Source organism: Apteryx rowi, unplaced genomic scaffold, assembly GCF_003343035.1.
Source record: "Apteryx rowi isolate R43461 unplaced genomic scaffold, aptRow1 scaffold_445, whole genome shotgun sequence".
In the NCBI taxonomy this organism is placed as follows: Eukaryota; Metazoa; Chordata; class Aves; order Apterygiformes; family Apterygidae; genus Apteryx; species Apteryx rowi.
The window spans coordinates 753,745-776,746 of record NW_020450700.1 but is presented as its reverse complement, the minus strand read 5'-3'; the positions used below and the strand labels follow the sequence as shown (position 1 = coordinate 776,746).

General features: G+C 42.1%; 1 protein-coding gene across 1 annotated transcript; it reads right to left on the bottom strand.

Moving 5' to 3' along the window:
- Positions 1 to 574: 574 nt before the first annotated feature.
- On the bottom strand, positions 575 to 19,552 carry LOC112971494 (putative DBH-like monooxygenase protein 2). Its single transcript, XM_026076959.1, has 13 exons — positions 19,279 to 19,552; positions 15,905 to 16,051; positions 14,136 to 14,297; positions 12,715 to 12,798; positions 11,347 to 11,514; positions 10,492 to 10,594; positions 9,215 to 9,381; positions 7,333 to 7,424; positions 3,369 to 3,465; positions 3,096 to 3,155; positions 1,966 to 2,096; positions 1,562 to 1,676; positions 575 to 814 (listed from the first exon to the last, which is right to left on the bottom strand). Exons 1-13 carry the CDS (start codon positions 19,531 to 19,533, stop codon positions 575 to 577), a joined length of 1,821 nt encoding a protein of 606 aa, XP_025932744.1. The 5' UTR covers positions 19,534 to 19,552.
- Positions 19,553 to 23,002: the final 3,450 nt, after the last annotated feature.

The window sequence follows — 23,002 nt, the reverse complement described above, 5'->3', positions numbered from 1 at the left end:
TTGCCTCATTATTACATGACAATCAGCAGGTAAATTCTATGCCAATGACTGCAAGACCCTTCTCTTTTGAAGTTGCTGGATATGGCAGGACTATTTTTAGAATCAAATGCATTATTTGGATTAGCAATTAAAATGTTTGAATAAGTAAGGAGTCTAGTTTTCTACACTGACCTAATTACAGGGAGTATGTATGTAGCTTGAGACTAGATTACTGAAATGTCAGTGAGTAAATACAGGGTAGTAGCCTATCTACGGAAGCTCTGGATTTTTTTTTTTTTTTTTACATCAGCAGCTATTAAAGAGATGCCCTTGTAGTCCTGTTTTTACTGCACTATAGTACATTGCTTTTCTGATTTCAGAACGAACTATACTAGAAAATATTTTTTATGAAACTAAAATAAATGCCAATGCGTGTTGAAGCTATTTCTGCCAAAGGGACAGAATTTTCTATTACATAAATATCTTCGAATGGCCTGATGGTCCCAGGACCATCAGATCTGGAATACCCTGCTACCAGATGGTAACTGTAGGGACTTCTTCAGCTGGTTGGTGATCTGTGCTGATATTCTGTCCTTTACATCCAAAGCTCAGAGGACAAGATAAGCCAAGCAAACACCAGCTGTGTGAGAGAAAGAAGAAAAAGTGAAGACATCTCTTTGGTGGTTGATGACTCAGACCCGTGCACTGCAGCCAAACGAAGGTTTGTGGCAGCCCTCAGATCTGATAGTGAGAGGTTTTCAGAAATATTGTGACAGGCAGCCCGCTCTGGAATAATAATGTCTCTGATTAAACCTCTCTCATTTTTCTGCAGTTCCTGGGGATGAAAGGAAAGAGGGAAAAATAAAATTACATGTTCTGTTTTTGATTAAGGTGGGAACCACTAAACCCCTGGGATAAACTGCAAGTTTTGAATGTCTTTTTGTCAATTTTCTTGCTGTCTGGATACATAACTTGTCATCTTGGAGAAAGTCAGGACTTGGGTCTCTAATTTGACAGCAGGGAAGTTCTCTGAGAGAGGAGTGGAAGATGGAATTTTGATCCTTTCTCAAGTTTAAGATTTTTTTTCCCCAGATTTATCTGTAAAGTGAGTAGGTATCAGCCTGATTCACTGAAATGCAGTTAGGTAGATAAAAGCCAGAAAGGTATGTTTGTGGATTTTCTGGCTTATCCTAACTCCTTTTCTGTACACATCACCTGAGGGACCTTCAGCACTATTTTCTTGCCTTGTGATAACTTTGTGTCAAAAATGCCCTCCCAACAGTATCACCTGTTAAGCGTGATAACATTACCAAGATGCAAGAGCTTTTTTTCTGCTAGTTCAGGGCTAACTGATGACTAAATTACTGTTGGACAGTTGTTTGCAATTGCAGCCCAAGAGAAAGGACTTCATAATTCACGTCGTCTCTTTCAGTTCCTATAGCTGTGGATAAGCTCTGAGTAGCTGGTGTCATCCGAGGTGCTAGGTGCTGGCTCTGTCTCTCAAGTGTGTTTTACTCTCAGAACCTCCAAGCTGACTCTATTTCCCCAACCACAAACTTCTCAGAAGGGGACACTTACTTACATTAATTGTTTTAATTGCAACTACTTGATCTGCCTCCTTGGCTGCTTTCTCTGCAGTTTTGATGGTCTCATTGTCCCAGTTAAGAAGGTCCATGGCCATTATTCCTTCCATTGTACTGGAGAGGTAAGGGACAATGGGGAAGCGGAGAACACAAACAGTGAGAAGATGAGGAAAGCAGAAAAAAGAAAGGAAGGGAAAAAAAAGATAAAGGAAAAGAGGCTGGTAAGGTATCACGGTTGATAAATTCCTGCAACAAGGGAGTTTAGCTTGACAGATCCAGGTATGTGACCGTATCTTCCCTATCAATCAGCAACATCTTATTTTCATTATTTTTTCTGTTTATCATTCTTCATAGCTACATTTAACTCTGCTACCCTGAGAAACATTTTTGGTTCAGGACTCACTCTGAGGCCTCCTGCTTGAGTACATGCGCAATATACAGAATGTCAGGGTAGCCCATACAACTGGAGATGTTGTTACGGGGGTAGTAGAAGAGGAATGTGAGGCACATCTCATTCATGGTGCTTGGCCCACCCTGCAAAGACACAATGATGACTCAGAGGTCTACTGAGACAAAATGAGCAGAAATATTCTTCTCATTGTGTCCCTCCTCTCCTGTGTGGTGAAAAACATGTATCTATTTGTTTGTCTAGGAGTTAGATACATAGAAAATAAACAGATCCTCCCAATGGTCTGATAAACAGGCTGCTCTGTAGTCTCTATAATCTAAACCTACTTATTCTTTCCTTCAGGGAGACTACCATATTTATATTTCAATCTACAGGATCCCCAAATCTGAAACTTTGCAAAGTCCAACTAAAACAGCCAGAGAATTATCTGAAAGCTACATCCAGATAAGCATTTGTCAGTTGATCCTTATTTTTGGAATGAGGCCAGCCAAATCAAGCAGTATCACTCTCTGTGGATACAAACTCTGGAATCCTCTTCAGGTTGAATCACAGTATCTTGTGCATATCTTTAATTGCAATTGCATTGTTAACTCCTCTGCATGGCATTTTCTCTAAAATAAGTCAGTGTGAGGCCTAGTTTAACAATAGTTGTTCATGTGCTACATTCTGCAAAAGAGCATAATTAAACAGATGGCTGGGATCTGAACAAGAAGAACTGAAAATAATGTCTTTACATTTTGAGAAGTCCAAATCAGATTTGACTTAGGTCAGCTTCTGTATTTGACCTCAGCCTGTCCACTAAATCCAGATGTTCAGCCAGTGCAGCTGCAAGTTTCACTATTTGCACTTGAATCTTTAGACAAGAGCTAGCTTATATAGTATTAGATGTAAGATTGCCTTGGGGTCTGTTCACAAGCCTGTAGGAAGAGCTTGCTGGAGAGCTGCTCTCCAGCTATGGAGCAACCGTGGGAGGCATGCCTCAGGATGTGTTTGACTGACCCAAGAAGTTTTTGCCAGTGCTGTGTTTGGCTGAGGAACAGAGACCTGTCTGCCTAAAAGATTTTAACGGGGATAAACTAATTTTAAATGCAATGGATAATTTGTAGGTAGAAAAGCAAACTTACAAAAGTAATCCCTGACCGATCCAGTGTCTGAAAGGTACATTCCACCAGGATCTCATCCCCCTAGGGAACACAGTAGGTCACACTGTCAGAGCTGTACAGACAAAGCACACAAAACTACTTCCTACATGTGGAACCAGGAAACTATGTGAAAACAATAGGCCAAAATCTAAAACAGATTGAAGGAAAGAATGTGTCAATGTGTTCCGCTATCTCTGACACTAACCATTTCCCCAATCTGCCAGCCCACAGCTATATCCCAGAGGAGGAACATACTGGTTTGATTGTGAGGATTTCCTTCATTTCCCGAATCTCCTGCAGTGTGAAATCATACTTATTGTCCTCACAGATGATCCCCAGCTGCTCACCATTCCTGGTAAAGATGAAGAAGGGGAGAAAGTTATAGTGTTTGCATGAAGGGGTATGGAATAACTGGTTCCTGGAAGAAATAAACAGAAACCAGAAAAATCTACTCCAGGTCAGTCCCAAAGCACACACTTCAAAATTCACGCCCACCCTCTTTGCCTTGGAATCCAAATCAGAACTTTTTATATTGCACTAATCATTGTGCCTTGAATCTTTGGCCTTTTGGATGACAGTCTAGGATTCCAGAAGTAAGAACTCTAATACTCGCATTACATCCCTCCCCCAAAAGACTCTCGAACTCTAGCACAGAGTGGAGTTGGGAGGCCCTTGAGGCTCTCCTTTGCAGGTGCACATGTATCAGGTATAAATTCGTCCTTCCTACTTCTATACAGTGCTTTGTGATACTGTTCCTGAGGTAGTCTCAGGCTTGAGCACCACCTCTGCAATCTCTGTTACAGGTCCTTAGATCTTCCTAGGTAGATCCACACTGCACACTGCAAAGAGCACCTAGGTCATCATCAGAGCAAGGCATCTAGCTCACAAACCCTTGTAGTACCCATGGAAAAGCCCTTCTAGTAGCTGTCACAGGCCCTGCTTGCTTGTGCTAGGCCAACTTTGTGACTCCTGGCAACTCTAAAGCTGGTGAACTGATGGGCTCACACCATTATTCAGCTATGTGTTTTAGCAAAATTGACTTGGGAGGAAGTCTGGCTTGAAGGCCAGACTTCACAAAAGTCTGCACTGGCATCTTCTACGCTGCTCTCTCAGGGATTGTCTGAAACTTTACCTCATGATCTGCATAGCATAAGGCAGTCTCTGGTCCCTCCAGCATTGCCCTGCCATATGGCTGAGGACTTCAATGCCTTTTCTTGAAAAGAATACTATAGGCATAGCATGGATTAGGCAAATTTCAGCGGTACCTGAATGACACAGTGGAGGTGATGGCAGAGAGATGGGGAACATCTCAGGGCACCAAGTCAAGAAACAAGATGCTATGTCATGTAACACACAGTTTATGTGTACCATGCGATTTGCCTGAAGAGCAGGAGCCAAAAACTATTACTATTGTGTGGAACAAAATAGCTTTACCTCCCTCACTCATACTGTCTGTGTGTGACTCTTGGCCCATGTTGGGCTATTCTGAAACTAAGCCCCTAAAAAGGAAACAGAGCTGTGTTACCAAGGCCCAGAGTTAAAGGCTCCAGAAAGAACACCATCCAGAGAAAAACTCTCAGCCAGAGTCTACCATAGAAAGGCCCTAAATTGCTAGAAGTAAGATCCCAGTCTGCTCTATGATGCCAAGGTCAACCTCCAAAGAGTTTGGAGGCTCCACTAACTGGGCAAGTGACTGAGAGCAACACAGACATTATATGTGCTACTAGAAAAATCCCTCCCCAAATAGCTACTCCAACCTCTGCCTAGGCCTGGATCATGTCTGTTCAGAAGGTATTTCAAACACTTGACATTCTGGTCTGGAGTCTGCTTGAGGTGGCTTCAGGACATGGTCCAAGGAAGGTAAAGTCTGTAAAAATCTTTTCCCAAATACATGCTCATGCTAAATAAATTGAACTGTCACTCTAGTCCTCTCTAGACAGACCTGAAGTGATTCCTGGTAAAGTGGCAGAATCTTCCATATTCTTCTGAAGCCCAAGAATACCCCTTTTGATTATATCACTCCCTGCTGGTTGGTGTATGCACCTGGAAGGTGCTAACTAGCAAGACATAGGAAAGACTCACTCCCCTTCTCTTGCTATCTTGCATAGCAGTCCAAGTGTCAGGCCCATTTGGGCTGGAGATCACTAGCATTGAAACTGAGAGATGATTTTGAAGCTAATAGATTTTATTGATGTGTCCTTTGCCCCTCTTCCAAGAAACAACCACAGATGCAAGCTATAATATGCTATTCCTGAGGAACACAGACAGGTATAGGGGACCACATATGGGGAAATGGGCATATTCACAATGCACCTTTTGAGTTACAAAATCCCCCTGTCTTTGGTCCAGTTATAGCAGGCCAAGTGTGTTTCCCGAGGTTCTTGAAACATTTTCCCTCCCTTTGGCATCTAACAGTTAGACTGCAGAGGCTGCTACTTTGCAGATGCCACTGGCCAGAGATGGGAAAATATTCATCAGAAAATTTTGCTATTTCTACTTTTCTGAGGTTGCCTTTGAAGGAGCTTCTAGTCTCTTGGCCTCATTCCTCAGCATGCCTGTGGACTGGCTAGAGAGGCATGCTCAAAGTGAGGCCAGTCCTAAGCCTGCAGCCCTGTGCATTGCCTAGTGTGCTGGAAGCCAATTGCCCATGCCAAATGCCATCCCCAAGAAGCACATCCAGGAGCAACAGAATGTGATCTGAGCTAAGACTTACTCATTCCTAAGAAGTGGTCTTGGCAAAGGCCAAGACACAGCAGGCCAGGGAACTGTCAGGCTGGCCTTTGGCAGACAATGAGGAATGGGGGGCGGGGGTCAGCATGTGTAAAGCATGTGTGAGTGTAGAGTGCCCATGGGTGTTTTAGGATACTTGTAAAAGTGCATCTACAGGGGCAGATGTGCCACTTTAGAACAATCTAGATTATTCTGAATGATATTTCATATGCGTGCTCAGAGGCCAAACTAGATAATATCTGCCCTGCTAGACTAAACTGCTCTGCATTGATTTTGGGAGCCAGGCACTCTCCTGTCTTTTGCAGCTTGCCTTCAATGCAGTTCAGGTTCCTTCTGTGGCTACATGATCAGTCCAATATGTGTGGAGTTTCTGCAAAGAGTCAGTATGTGAGGCAGTATATGAGACAGTGCAAGGGTTTGGGTATTTGATGTGACAGCACAGCCAAGTGGGGCCACATCTTGTGCAATATGTTGCAGGATTTGAGTTGTTCAAACCAAAAGTGTTCCTATGTGTGGAACAAGTGGACTGCCCAAGGGAGAGTCCCAGAGGACACTACAAGGGCCAGCCAATGCCAAAGTTTCCCCTTGCCATTGCAGATGGGATTCACATGACACCCTGGAGAGTGCACCAACAATGCAGTGCAGGTCAGCAGGGAATTTGATCTTGAAGGTATCACTGTAAGCACTCTAGGAGAGTGTAGCTGCAACCTCTCGGGCACCCATATTGCTTATTAAAATAGTGCCATGGATTGTTCTCTGGCTAAGTGACAGGTGACTAAGTGCCTGCCTCACTCTTACTGGCTGTGGTGTGATTCTTGTCTCATGCTGGGTTATTCTGAAACTAGAAACCTAATGAGGAGACAGGCCTCTTATCCACACCAGCAAGCACTTGGAGCTGTGTGATGACTCTTTGGCCTAAGTTACAATTATTTGTTATCTCTTGTTTATTTTCCAGTTCAAAGTGGCTGAAGTCGTGTTCAAATGCTATGCTGCAAGCCATACATTGCTGTTTTCATAGCTTGAAACTGAGAATATGTATTTCATGGGCTGGGGTGTGATCGGGGGTGCATAGGTGTGCTGAAGTCTTTAGTGTGGGAGGACTGTGGAGGAAGCCAAACCTGTCATAGTTTTGCCATTGCAGCCCATGTGAATGGGCACATGCAATCCCTAGGACTGTGTCTGCCTATCATCAGGCTGCATCTGGCTTGCAGGGCCAAGTTCATGTAAGGGCACCTTCTAGGAGTGACCAATGTGGATAAACAGCAGTCCAGTGCTTGAGCTTACTGCCTGGACCTGCTTTATTTAACTCTATAGGCACAGTCTTACTCTCCACTGAACTGACAGCTCTTTGTACTGCAATCCAGACAGTGCTGATTCCCAGCCAAAGTCTCCTACACTGACAGACAAATAGAGACTAGCCCAGGAACATGATCCTCAGCCATTCCAGCCCAGGAGGCAGGGACTGATCCCCAGAGTTTGCTTCTCTTACCGGTATTGGGCAGCTTTCACTCCTCTGCCAGACAGGTGGGTGTGAAGGAGGTATGCAAACACATGCAGCTCTGGAACTGGCATCCCATTCATCTGCAGTGCAAAATGCAGAAGGTCAGAGCCCGGCAGTCAGGGTTCAGCACTACATCTTAGGCCTGCCCATGGAATCCAAAGTCTGATGGACATGTCAGTAAATGTCAGCTTAATAATTTTTTTGAAAAAAAGTTCAGCCCATTCCCTCCAGTATCCCACCAGTTATTTAAAGGTTGCTGTAGAGTTTCTTTCTGAAAATTGCTTATCTTGCTCTAGGTACCCTGACATAGATGTCCAAGTTTATGATACCTCATGCTGGATACTGCACAGATATCTTGCCAGCAGTTGTTCAACATAAAAAAACAAAGTTAAGGTACGGAAGAGCTAATAAATTAAACTTGCAGACACCCTAACAAAACCAGAAGATACTGGAAAAAGGAAAAGCAGAAATCTTAAGACTGATCAGTGGGCCATTAAAGGAATCACCCATGAGTAACCTTGAAGCGGTGCAGAGAGAATCTTTGTAACTGATAAGAGGAAGAAAAGCAAGATTACCACAGGTCTCATAGGAAGGAACAAACTTATTATGTGGCGTTCAAGGGGGACTGTGGGACTGTGTAAAACTTATGGGATGTTTTAAGTGGATTGTGGGAACGTACAGAATTTGTTATGGGATAAAGATCAAAGGTGGGGAAAGAGAGGAACGAACATGGGAAAATGGAGAAAGGAGTAGAAGAAGCCAGTTGTTAGCTGACTGCTAATCAGTAAGCTTGTCTGGCCAACCGCTATGCCTGATTGCTGCAGTCTATACTATCTTCCTATTAAACTCTATTCCCAACTCTTTCCTGTGCAAGCGTGCTCTCTATTCTATGTATATGTGTGTTTGTGCCTGTGTATTTGGGGTGGAGTGGGGTGGTCCACCAGGAAACTTCAAGCTGGACTAGCTTACAAGTAGGAGGACACCAAAATCTGGAAAGACTCAAGGTTCAGGCCAGAGACTGCATGAAGAGTCCAGGGTCTGGGCACAGATTCTGGAAGGATTTGTGGTCTGGGCCAGAGGTCAGAGAGACCCACAGATATGAGTAAGTATGGGAGCTCAGTAAGTGAGTGTGTCTGCTCCACTAGTGAAATTTAAGCCTGATTAGCCACAGAAAAGGAACAGAATCGGACCGTTTGTGTTGTCCATGCTTATGTGGGCACTGTTGGGTGACCGCACTGCTCTCCTGTCTGTGTTGGTCTGGTTGTGGCTGGCTGAGACTGCTGTGTGTGTGTGTTGTGGGGCAGAGGGTGTCTGTGTCTTTGAAATTTGCCCCCAGCCTCAGCAGGGGATGGGCCTGGGAATGGAGAAAAGTGTCAGCCTCACATCTAGCAGGCCTGGAGGGGAGGGACCCCTGGGTCATGCAGGCCACCAGCCTGACTATCCTTAACAACCTCTTGGCTGTTTTTAGAGGGATGTTAAGTCTCTGCTCTAGAGATGCCTTCTTGACCTGAGAGCTGGCACCGCATCCTCCCAGCCTAACACCTGCCATCCCACACACCAATGGTAGGACAAGGGCTTCTTACATGTGGTGTAATAGACTCCCTTGGGGGTCTTGGGAAGTCTCTGCTTCCTTTGTTTTTTTTTCTCTTCCACTTAAATGGGGTGAATTGGTGTTTGTGCCGTGGTTCTGACATGACTACATAGCTCTATGCCAAACCTTCTGAACAGTCATATTGGAGTAGATATTCATTTTGCAAGATGTGGAAATGGGGGCTAAGATGGTACCCTGCACCAAACTGATTTTGGATGTGTCTAGAGCAAGATGAAAGTCCAAAGTGGGAAAGGTCAAGAAGGATTTCCCCACACTCACTTCATCAAACTGGCTAGTATTGCAAAGGCCATAAGATCTGTAGGATTCTGCTCCAGGAGGGATGAAATGTACAGGAAAAGTGAAGATGCCTGTTTGCAGAACCGCCACGTCATATTTCCGTAGCTCTGGCGTGTAGTAGATTCGTATCCCTGAGCTGTCAATCAAACCTTTAAAACAAATATGAACACTCCTTCAACAGCTGCTCCAGTAACATCTCTGGCTCACATGCTTCTCAGCTTTCCATTCATCCCGTGCATGTCTGAATCCTCATTTTTCCCAGCACCCAGACAGGTCCCCATCTCTACTTTCCTCAGCATCTAGATATTCCCTGCGTGACTATTAGCACCCTATACGTATCAGTTTGTCCTGTTCATATTTGCACTCTGAGTTGCCTGTACTTCCTGTTTTATATCTCCATCTTATCTCTGCCCTCTTCCTACCCTGAGCCTCCAGATAGGTCTTGTTGCTCTGACTCTGGATCCTTCCCTGTCCTTCTTCAGGGTCCTTCTTCAGGAGGGGATATTAGCTATTTATTAGAGCTGGGGCCTGAAGTAGCAGCACATATAGTTACTGTTTCCCAACTCGGTTGTGATCAGGCACAGATCTGCAGGGAGGTCTAAGCTCTCCTACCCTCAGTGGTATGATGCACTGTAATGCCATCTCAAAGTCATGCAAGGTGCAGGGTCTCACATCTTCCGGGACTGCATCTTCACTCACAGTGCATCTAGATCTAGTCCTGGTCATAGTCTTAGATAGTTCCCATAAAATCACGCCACACTTTTGTTTCCTCTTCTGTAAAATGATAACAAATACCATGGTGGCAGCCTTTGCAACCCATCATAGGAAGCGAGTGCTGAAGGTCACAGAAGAAGTGTATTACGTTCTCCAGGCTCCATCCTGACCCTTGATACATCTACTTCTCCCTCAGCCACTCTGTCCCTTCCAACTCTGCTGCTCTTTTCCGTCATGTCCATGTTTCCCTGACATTCCCCTAACACTCCCACATACCCTCTAGTATCACAGCAGACAGATGTGCTCAGGTTTTCTATAACATGGCATGTCTAACCAGGTAGAACTGTCTGTGTTTTCAGAGTTAAAGTTCCTTGTTGAATGGGAGCCCCTGCCAGTTTTGTCTTACTATCCTGACGCTTGTGCTAAGCAATATATCCTAAGGAAGGATTCCATGCAGTAGCTGGTTTCTAATAGGTATGTAGGTGAGGTTTGAGATTTCAATCCTTAGGCTGTTCTTTGTCAAACAACTGCCCAATATTACCCACCTGGTAACAAGTCAAAATTGCTGTAGTGGATTTCCAGTCGGATATACTGAGGGTCCAAAGGTGTCCCTATGGAGAGTGCAGCTTCATCTGGAAATTGATAGGACTTGTGGAAAGGGAAGAAGAGGAATATAATTATATTGAGCAATTATGTTTTAACTCTCCTCTGTTTTCTTATTGATTGAGAGACAATGGAAATTTACAAAAAAAGAAGTTTTGATTTTCATGCATCTGTGAATATTTATTTAGATATTGTTACAAACCAGAATGCTGTGGTAAATACTGCCATTTACATTTCTTTTCCCTTTGAATTGGAATAAGGAAGAATTTTGAAATTTTATTTTTCCTTTATCATTTTGATTGGTTTCATTTTTATTTTTATACTGTATTTAATATGAAATGTATATAAAGCATATGTACACTCTTGCAGCAAATTTCATATCAGCACTGGCACTGCATAATCTGAATAAAATGAGTCTAAGGGCTTCATCTAAAACTCAGGTCCTTTGTCTCTCCCTCCCCATCTACATGCATACTATAGAAATACAAAATACATTTTGCCTTGAAAGGCTGAATGAGCATCACAAGACAGATGCTGAAATTTGTGCAGCCCTGACTACTAACTAGGCCACTTAATCAGAAGCACCAGTTTAACAGAACTTTTAATTTTATTATGCTGAAAAAGAGGCAGAGCCAGAAAAAAAGATAAGGCAAGTAAGTACACTTCCTCCTCTTGTACGGTGCTAGCACAAGGAGCATTTTGTGAAATCAATGGCAATGCTATTAAAAGATCAAAATGAAAGCCTTAGTGTGTGACATAACAAGAAACAGGAGATGGAACAAACCTTTCACACTCACCTCTCCCCCAAGAGCCCAGCCCACAAGCACCTGAGAGCACAGGGCAAAATCTGGATCAGCTCCATAGCAATCATCTATGCCACTGGGTAACACACTGGCATTGCCACAGGCATAAACCAGAATGTGATGAACCAAAGTTATGTTGTGGGGTGTTATTACAGGTTCAAACTGTAACCAAGAAACAGAATCAAAAAAAGTTATTTTCAACCCTAAAATATTTCTTTCCCGGGCAACCAGGAAGAGAAGGGCAATTGTTAGTTTTGCCTTTTGCTAGCAATTTCCAAGGACAGGAGCTTGGACAAACAGACACAGTCTGATTTGCAAGATGGATAGTAAATTGAAGATGATTGTTTATCTATTCATTTCAGTATGTACCCAGCAGAGTCTAATATCCCAGAATGGATTTGCATCTTCCCCTAAAATACCTTCCCTCAACCAGAATAACAGGGATGTCCGTTTGACCTTTTATGCTGGGCAGTGCGATTCCAGACTAGGAATGTAATTAATTTACCTCATACAGCATTTTCTTGGCTGCAAAGCAGCTTAAGGGACCTTGATCTCAGGTCCACTATAATTCACTGCCCTCTCAGTTGTGCCAAAACAACTATTACCAAGATAATTAAAAATAAGCCTGTAAATAACCTGAATCTGTTCATTAATCACTGAACTTTTGACCAGCACTGGTGAGATCAGATCTCAAAATCTTGATGTTTACCACCAGAGCTGAATAACCCCCCTCAGTTTGTTCTGTAGGATTGACTTTAAAATTCTTACTTTTTCAGTCCATTTCTTTCTGAAATTTTGCCTTATGTCACTTCAGTGGAACATCTATTTTTAAATCTTCAAAGCTTGCAAAACTAAGAAGAGTTGTTTGACTTCGGAGTAAATTTATCTTAAGAAGTAAGCTGGACTTGCCATGGAAAAATCCTGTTTCTTTCCTTTGTTCCTTGATTTTGTGTATTTTATATTGAACTCTGGACTGCAGAAATTGTTAGTTTTACTTTTTGCTAGCAATTTCCAAGGACAAGAGCAAAAGCCTTTGCATTCTTTTCAAATACAGAAAATTCTGGAGGTTGCTTTTGTTCTTAGTGATATCTGTAGGTAACATGGCCTGAGCTCACTATACTGAGAGTCAAGACTTGTAGCAAGGTTCCTTCAGGTGTGATGTACATATAGACAAGGATGCTTCCAAAGTCAGAAACAAGACAGAGAGTATGTCTTCACACAAGGTGGACAAATTAACTGGCTCATCCCAGGGACAGTGAAAGACAGTTCAAAAATGCTGTAAAATACAGACTTGCAAGCAGAATTCAAGTGGCATTTCTGCCTTGTCCTATTTTTCCCCAGTAAGACAGCCTAGCAGTGTACCTTGTAGATGTGGTGTTTCTGCTTGACCATGGGTAGCGGGATAAAGGTACAGGCATACTTAGTTTCTTCAACTGGAACAGCAAACTGGAAAAAAAACAGAGATACACAATTCACATAAAGGTTCCCCTGGCAATCCAGTAATGTGCATATGAGAGTGGAGAACCCAAAAGGGGGCAAGTCCAAGGAGAATGGAGCATAGAACGAGACCCCATGTCCTCCAGTCAGGAAGGGAAGGAAGGATGATGCATTTAGCAAGGACTGATTGGTTTTTGGTAGCAATGAAAGAAAAGATTAAAGGATCAGGAAGATGAGGCTGTATTCTGGTGAAAGGGAAGTACATCTGTCGGCTTCACCAGATCTTAAATTCTTTTTCATTTAATTTTTTTTCAGTATTTTTCCAAAAGGGAATTGCATCACTAATTTGCCTATTATAACATGAACTGAGTGTGGGAAACCTCCATCACATTCCATCAAAATTTTTTGACTGCCAGTTCTCTGGAGTCACAAGCAGAGCACAAATTTGTACCTCCCTTTTTCTGAGATACTCTGTCTTTCTCTAATCATCACAGATGGTAGGTTGTTCCTCAGAGCTGACCATGGACAGAGTACTTGCCGAGGAAGGGTTACTGAGTCTCCAGAATTAGGCATGCCATAAATTGCCCTGGCTACTCATTCAGCTGTCTGTGTTCAAGTGCCACCACTGATATCACAACCTTAAATATTCTCTCTCTGCCTGCCACGGATGTGGCACAGTTTGGGACCTAGGGAGCATCAATACTTTCATCTTCAATCATGAGAGGTTCTGCCTTCCACATAATAGAAAGTCCTGAAGTCTTAAAGCCAAATCTGTTCTACACAGATGGAGCTCCACAGTGTTCTTCTGCTCCAGGACTTTATTTCAGCTATACACATCTCCAAGTGGGTACTGCTCAGCAGTAAAGTCTGGGAACTGACTAAGTTTTGTTCCTGATGTACTCCCAGCATTTCTGTTCTCTGTGATATCATGTTGTTGCCATAATACGAAGATGGGAATCAGTGAATATCTTCAGTATATTACAGATATTTTTATATGGGTCTATATGGATGAGACACTAGAGCTGTACACGTGCATGCTTGAGTTGATAATTGTACCACAAATCAATAGCACCATAACCTGTGTTTTGCTCCCTATATTCTAGTCAAAGGAACAGGTTGTAGCTTACAGTATTTTCTTAATAAAGAAGCCCTTTATCCTTCACACAACAAGCCCATCCCTTCCTATTTCATTCCTGCTGTATTTGCATATTTCCAAGATTAGTCATGCCCATTTTTCAACCTGTGCAACCCAAACCTCCAGCGTGGGCATAATCAATTCTGCAAAGAAAGGCAGAGGGAGGAGAAATTTTTTAACAGGCAAGACAAAGCTCTTGTCCAATACTTACATTGTCCAGCCTCAGGTCATAGGTGAAGAATATTTTGGGGTCAGCTGAGTCAGATGCATCTCTGTACCTCATCAAGAAAAGAGATTTGGAAAACCTTTGGCCTTTAAAGAATTGGACTGTGTCATCAGTGCCAAATGCAGTAATAAGGCGTGCTGTGTCCACCTATAATGAGAATGTTTCATTGGAAAATCCCCTTCATTCCTTCCCATGTACATGCATTCACTGCACAACACATGCCTTATATCACTGCATGCTTATTAAAACACACTATATACTACCATATGCAGTTAAAAGTTGCCTAAACATATCATAGATGTGCATATTTGGTACAGGTAGTTATACCCAGACACTCAGACGTTACACCAGAGCACACAACAGAAAGTAAGCAGTGCAACACACAAGATTCCTCCAGACACAGACATAATAGCTGCTTTTTTTGAAGCAGGGGGTGCTGATGGGACAAGACTCTAGCAAGGTTTTACCCACTGTCATTTCATACACTTACTTAGAGAATGCATATACACACATGCAGGATATTTAAATGGTGGTATGTGAAACGGAAGAAAGCCAGAAAAAAACTGTAAGGGATTTGATAAAGATTTCAGAACCTGCAGTGCTTTGTGTTTAAATGTTTTGATACATGTAAAACTGGCCTTCAGAAATTCCAGGCCCTGGAGACCAGAGGGAAAGTCTGGAGAAAGGAACACACCCTCAGTGGAGGAGGATTGGGTTAGGGAACACTTAAACAAGCTGGATATACACAAGTCCATAGGCCCTGACGGCATGCACCCATGAGTGCTGAGGGAGCTGGCAAATGTCATTGCAAGGCCACTCTTGATTATCTTTGAAAGGTCATGGTGATCAGGAGAGGTTTCTGATGACTGGAAGACAGTAAGTGTCACCCCTATCATCAAGAAGGACAAGAAGGAGGCTCTGGTGATCTACAGGCAAGTCAGCCTTATGTCCCTGGGAAAGTGCTGGAGCAGCTAATCCTGGAAACCATTTCCAGACATGTGAAGAACAAGAAGAGGATTGAGAACAATCAGCACAGATTTATGAAGGTGAATTCATGCTTAACCAACCTGATAGCATTCTACAATGAGAAGATTTCTGAGAAGACTAAGCCTTGGATATTGCTGATATACACAGAGATCCCTGAAGTAAAGGTGAAACAGTGCACAATATCTAAACATGCAGAGCTCTGAAACTGTGTCAGTGTCCAGTGTGCTTGAACACTCTGACAAAGCAATTTTTTTCCTCATATTTGAAAAGTCACTGTCTTAAAAAAACATTTTGTGTTGGCCAAGCTTTTAATGTCATTTGGGATCAACAGGAAGCTCTTCCAAGAGAGAAAGACCAAAATTCTCAAACCATTCTGAATTTCCCAAACACAATTATCACCAAAGTACTGACTTTAGGTGAATGAAAAACTTCATCTCCAATATTAGATTGTCTGCTTAAATGTGGCAAACAAGTGATAGCCAGAGAAACAAGCACAATTTTGAAGAGTTGTATTCAAGCTTCAGAAAATTTTGAGATTTACATCTTCCCAATTCTTTGATGAAAGACATTGTAAGAAAATATCAATATAATGCCCTTGAGACTATAAATGTGGCAATATATTCCTGCATTTTTCTATAAATTCCTGGTATTGTACTGTTATGAGAAAAACTTGTCATTATCACATCTAATCTGGAGGATATGGGAATACAGTGGGACATAAGAGCAGGGTTTTTTTTGGAATTTGCTTGATCAGTCTGCTTTCTTACTGTGATATCCAGGTCATTCAGGTCACATGTCCGGAGGTGGCGTTTGAACAGCATGGTGGTGAAGGTCTCATCCTCTGTCAGTGACAGCAGTTGGTAGTCCTGGCTCTCATCTTCCTCAAGGGTTGCCTCATCTACAACATGACAATCCTAGAGAAGGAACAGTGGTAAAGGCAATAGAGAGGAGAGGAAAACTTTCTACAGTCTGAGAAGTCAGATTTCTAAATATTGCTCATGGGAACTGAATAATTATCAAAGTAATCCCTTCATGAAAAAGCATTTCTGCTTTCACTGCTAATTTCCACAAACCCACCAAAGAGAAGTCACATCCAATGCTTACCATATCCAACTGCTCAAGGTAACAGCAGCCACTGTTCCCATCACCTAGAGGATGGCCTCTGGTCATCCTGGCTCCCTGAGTGAGAGCGACCTGATGCAGGCTGAGGCATTTTTAGCACATCTGGTTCAGCTACACAGGGTGGGAAGCAAACTAAGCCTTCTTGAAAAACACCTAGCTCAAACAAAACGTTCTGGGCAACCCGAAGTTTCTATTTTACCTCTTTTGGCTAGATTTTCCATACCATCTGGAAAAAGATAAACAACACTTATTTCTATAGGTCAAATAAGATATGACTGAGATCATCAAATGCAATTGTTACGCAGTAAAAAGGTGCAGAAATATGAGGCAGTGTTTGAAAAGCATCTAAAGGTCTAGTTCCCGTAGAAATCTCACTGGGAACACAACGGACTGCAATAATTGCTACTATGAAAATACAAGGCAAAAAGGCAGGATTGTACACACAGCTGCAGGAAGAAATGGAAAGTATAAAAGGAGTAAAACTCTAGGTTGACTGACTGAGATCACATCGTGTTTTTGTGGCAAAGGGGTTAAAATGACCAGAGAAATGAGAAGGCAGTGGTTGCAAATGAAATGAAAATCTCTCTAAGAGAGATCTGAAATAGAATATAGCAAACGTATCCCTAATATGCTGCTAAGTGCTGCATTGAAAAGTTTTGTTACAGAACTCAACTTTGGAAAGATGATGAGAATAGAAAAGTTTTCCCAGAGTGTTCTTAAAGAAAGAATATTTTTATGTGAAATTCTTTCTGGCATTTTCTCCTCCCATTTCTGCTCCTTGGAGTGATGATTTCAAAACCTGTTTACAGCTTTTGCTGAATTTCTTAGTATCTTCTTGGACATTCTTTTTTCTTCTTGAATTCACCCACAGCTTTGGACTGTCAGAATACTCTGATCAATTTTTCTCTAACCCAAATGCTCCAATTACAAAGGTAGACCTCACGGTCTGAGAATACATCTTTTGTTTTCCTATTGTTCTGAATTAGCTTCTATGCTCTTTCATTCAAAGAAAAAAATTCAGAGAGAGTCTGAAAATTAGTTATTTTAAAACCAATAAAATCTTTAAAATTAAATATACCTCAGGAAAGAGGAAGGCAGTAAATGCTAAGCTGAAAAAAAACCTCTGTGAAACAAACATTTTTGGCTAGTTTTTCTTGATCCCATTGATCTTTACTCAGATAATGATTTTTTTTATGTTTGCAGTATAGAGGAGGATGGCAACCAAGGATGGCAAAGGGATGGGTAGAAGGAAGATGCACAAACAGAAAACCACCCACAAAGTCTATCTTCAGTGACTAGCATATTTTCCCTTAAAACTGTCTGTACCATGGGTTCAGTGGCAGTGATACACAGCCTAGTAAGCAAATGTAGATTTGTGTAGTCATTAATGTGCTTGCTTATTTGAATGCCTACAAACCTAAATAATTGGGAAATATTTTCTGATATATATTAAAGTTGAATAGAACTGGAACTTTTGTGGGGAAAAAAAAAGATTTTTTTAATTTAACCAAAGAGTTTCAGCTACCAATGCAGAAAAACATTGAAATTGTTAAATGCTTCATCTGAAAATGATGGAATGTTTCATTTTAATAATTTTGAAACCAAATGCTTCAATTTCTCATTTTAGGTTTTTCCCTTTAGGACAAAATTAAATGGTTTGGTTTTACCTCAAATCACTTTTTTTTTAATCATTAGTCAAAAATAAAGAACAAGCAACTGTTTCTTCTAAACTGATCATATATTTTTTTCTGTAGCTTCAGTCACCCCCACAAAATTCACTGTCTATGTCACAATCACAAAAAGGTTACAAAACTCTGGATATTGCAACAGAAGTTTTACAACCCACCACTGAAAAATAAGTGAGACTAGCTACCTCATCCCCTCCATACTTAACTCACATTAGAAATGCACCAAGAGAGATTTTTTCAGGCAAGAACTCATTTTTCTTTTGTTCTGAATAAGGAATTAAACCCAGCTGAACAATGTAAAAACCCTGTAAGCTGCAAACATTTCATCAGTGTAAACTCTTTTTCTTTCTGTGTCTGAATAATAATAAACTGGCTATTTCTCTTGCACATTTAAAGACCAAAATCATTTCTCATTCAGCACTTTCAGTAGCATTCTCTTCTCCTAAACTTTAGCTGTTTAACATTAGGCATCTATCCTTAGTTGTTGCCTTCAGTCAGTGAAAAGATAGAGGCATGTCCCAAGTATATCCTATCCTATTCCTAAGGGAGACACTTAAAATAATCAGGAGGAAGCAACCTTTGGAAGTGAATACATCTCTCAACTGACTACTGAGGAAACCCAGATAACCACCTTAAACCAGATACCTGACTTTTAGACATCTATACTTAGGTAGGAGGATTCCCACTCACTGCACTGAAGTCAGAGCTACCCCAAGGAGGCCTCTTTTACTTTGCAAAGCTAAACCACAAACCTGGTACACTTGGGCTGTGGGTTCCTACTCAAAATCATGACAGTTGAGGGAGTAAGTGGAAGGGAGAAATTAAAACTATTTTTTCTCCCCAAAATCTGTATGGGGCAAACTGTATTGGCTGTCATTTTCCTGAATTATATCTTGCCTATCAAGAGATTTGAAAAGAAAAAATGTGGACATTTCACATTAAACTTCTGGATGAACTGACCTATGGTTTGGATGAAGCAGAAGTTATACTTCTGGGAGCCTTCTCTCGCTTCATGGTAGGTGATTGCTTCAGTCATATCTAATTGGTTCTGGATGTGGTTTTGGCCTGCAGACAGGCTCAGTTTATTTGCCTGAGCAACAACATCTAGCGCCATCTGGGATACCTTAGGGTATCTGAGGTATCTCTGTGGGGGTAGCAGACATGACACAAGACCTGGCCCCTTCTGCACTCTCAGTTGGAGGCCACGCAGACTAAGCATCCCAAATGCCCTAGACATCTATCTTCAGCCAGTTGTGCCTATCTGCTTTCAAGCCAATATACTTAGAGCATGACATTGGCAAACGGGGAAGCAGAGGAAGTCTTGAACTTACAGAGAAATAGATGCTGCCATTAGGGAAGATGCCGCCGATCACAATGTCAGATCCAGGTAACTCTCCATGAGGGCTGAACCCAAATGCTACCCAGCCAGTCGTATGGACCTGTAGCTCAAAGGTCATCATCTCCTGTTCATCAAGGTCCCAGCGGAGGTAGACCATGTTGGAAGGACCCAGGAAGCTGGAGAAACGCAGCAATGGAGGTGCAGGCTGACCAGAACAAAGGCATGGGATGAACAAGAGGAGGAGCATACCCTTGATCCTTGAGAAGAGATCTGCCACCATCTTCAGCACTAGCATAGCTTCTGTGTCTGGCTGATCCCGTGGGCAGCTGTCCTGGTACAAGGGCCCAGCTTATATGGAAGTGTGTAAGGCTGGGCCTGTTGCCAGAAAGGAGGAGTGGAAAAAGACTGCTCTCCTACATCCAATTTGACAGGTGGGAAAAATCAACACTTTATATAATATATCCTGGCACCCTGTCCCAGTGAGACAGGCACTAGGCCACCCGCATATTCATCCCACAAGATTTTAATGGGCTGTTTTGTGCTGTGCATCCAAAAAAATCAGCATTTACCTCCTACCCAGTAATCCTGTGAGCAGGTGAATGCTGGCTGGCTGTGCTCACAAAGGAAAAGGGGTTCTTCTGATTAACTTGCCCTTGTGTTGCAAATGCTGAAATGAACCCTGAGCGTGCTACCCCATTGTCTGTTGTGATGATTGTTGGCAAGTCTGTTGGGAATAGGTTGGTGAGTCTCAGTCCCATGACTTTAAGAGGAAGCTACTGAGGCACATAAAGAGGGCTCCTGTGGTAGGAGCAGCAATGTATAGGCTCTCCTGCTGAGTGATTCTGGACTGAGGCTATGCTCCACGCACTACACCCTTGGTGGGAGTGTGTGGAAGGAGGAAAGAACACCATCTGCTGTCCTCACTAAGACCCTTCAGAGTAATGATATGAAAAACAAAGGGCCATAGCAGACATCCAACCGGTTCTGCCAGGAAATGGCTTGTGCAGCTCATCTCCAATTTGGCTAGTTGCATAATCCACTATAAGACATAGCCTAGGTCTGTGGATTTTGAAGGAGGTTGTAGTTTACTCCTATTTACTTGCCAGAAAAGCCTAGAACAGCCAATTTGTATTAATCTACTGAGCCAAGTGCTCCCAGGATAGATGAGTAATGCAGGAGGGACATCTAATCTGATTTTCAGGGACAGAGCTTAAACGGATCAGACTGCATACAGATTTCTTGGATCCCAGGTTACTATCCTGACAGTCCTGCTGTAGACAGCAAGTATATTTCAGCAAATATATTTGTGATTCCTTTTGTGGATTACATAATACAATACCAATGTTTAAAATATTATCTGCCCAAGAGAGGCTCAAGACACTGTGCTGGGGGCACTAGRCAGGACTGAGGGCTATGGTAATGTAAGGTGATATTTCAAGGCTAGGACAGCACAGAGATATCAAAACTGATAGATTTTGGGCCCTTTAGGGGGCGACCCAAAAACAGAATTAAAGATGAGGGGAGAGGGAGAAAGTAAAGGGAATCTACATGGCTGCATTAGGATGCTTTGCAGAGCAGCTGGGGTGAGAAATTTTCATTGTTGCATGTTCTGCATTCTTTTTAGAAGAAAAAAACTCTTTCTCACATGGAGGGGAGCGTGAGATTAGGAGATGCAACCAAGATGCTGCTGGAAGGTGTGACTATCCAGGGATTACAAGGAGAGATGGTTTAGCTCTATGACAAAGATTAGACTTGTATGGTTTCTTTGAAGGAGCAGGATGTGGTGTCTGCGTGCCTGTGCTGAGGGGCGTGGGAGAGATATCCAGGAACAGGAAGATACCACAAATTGGCAATGAGCGTGCCAAAGAAGATTATAAAATGATAGAGGATCTAGATAGGGGAAAGAAAATAAAAAGCCTTCCTTTAGAAAACTAAATGCTCATATAGGAGCCAAGTGTGAAAAGAAAGAAGAGGGTCACATAGCCAGCTAAACCCCAACCCTCCCCAGTTCAACAATCATTGCAGTGCAGAATAGGAAGCATAGGATTCTTGTTATAACCAGCTGAAGCAATCTCAGTCTTTCACTTCACAATATGTGACTTTGTGTTGAGGTTATTTAACAACTTTGCTTGTTTTCTAGGTCAATGTTAAATAAAATATTCCATTTTGCAATAAAAAGTCAGAGTCTTGTTTTGGAAATGCAGAAAGAAATGGCAACGTTCATCTCGGACAACTTTAGCCATCAAAGTTGGAAATCCAGTCAGAGGGTTTTATTTAGATTTCCTTTGTGATCAATGGCAGAGGGAGCCTAGACTGATTTAGACCAAACATCTATTTTGTTGTTGACTTAAGTAAATCCAGTGTAGCATTTCTATATCCTTTAAATTTCTTCTCATTCTTTTAGTAAAAACTATTCACCTATTTTGACACAATTCTCGTTTAGTTCTTATTGTCCCTTCCTCCTAGCTCAGCCTTGAGGTGAAAAGATCCCCAAACTTGCTGAAGCTTAGCTATGAGACCTTTAGGGTAGGATTTAATTTGAGGTTAACATGCCAACATATATACAGAAGTCTAAATATGTACAAGGGCACCACGTTCATTAGATGTCAGTAAAGAACTAGGGCTCAGTTCGGCTGCCCACACATAGGTGTCTGGTTCCATTTGAGATTACTGATGGTATTCCAGTGGGCCTCATCTGCTGCTCTAGGAGGGCATGGCTCTCCTGCAAGTCCTGTCTCATCTCTGTTAGCCCTACGTGGATGTCTTCGGCATACTAGGACATCTAAAATGGCAATTTATGTCTATGTTTAGGCAACTGATTCATGCCTGCAGTGACAGTAAACAGCCTGGACAATACATTTATACCTCCTCAAAGTGAGGGATTAATGATGGAAACAAACAGCATCTTAGAAACAGCTACTTTTGTCAGTGTTCATGAGTTAGGACAACCAAAGGAGCCTATTTCTCATAATTTTGACACATCTGTTGTGGTAGGTGATAGGAACAAAACTAAACTTTGCTGTCTAAAATGGTTGTCTTTTTCTACCATTTTCATGACTTTGTTCTTCATTTTTTAAAGATGTTAAGTATCACAACTCTGCAGCTATGCTCAGACTAAGATTGAAATAAACTTTTTGTTTCCTTTTTGTGTTTGTTTTGGGGGGGCCTATGCAAATATGCTATATTTTGATTTAGAGTAGAATGGTGAAAAGTTCACTGTCTGTGAAACAGTAAAGGGAACAAATGTAGAAGCAGTAGAGTTGGTCACTTGTCCTTCAGATGAAATATTTCTTTCCCAGAAATGTGGATTATTGAAATCAAAACTTTTCACATACACATACCACATTTTATCAAAATTTTGTCAGGGAATGGTTTCAGTTCCCAGTGGAATCTATGGACAAAAAACAAAGAAAAAGAAACAACTGCCCAAATGAGCTAGTGAGAAAGAACATTTGGTAGGCTGATATCCAGCTTCTGGACCATGTGGTATTTGGAGCAAGGCTTGAACCTGAATTTCCTATTCCAAGTCAATACACAGTCAACAGAATATTGGCTATTAGGGAGGAAGGAATTGTAGCACTGTAGTCCTTTTGTCCCCTTTCCCCTCCCAAGCTTCAAAGTGGTGATGGAAGTGCTGTTGAAGACAGGAGCATTGTAGGTCAAGGATAGAGGCATTTTGGAACTGATGCAAACAGCACAGTGTCTACACACGCATT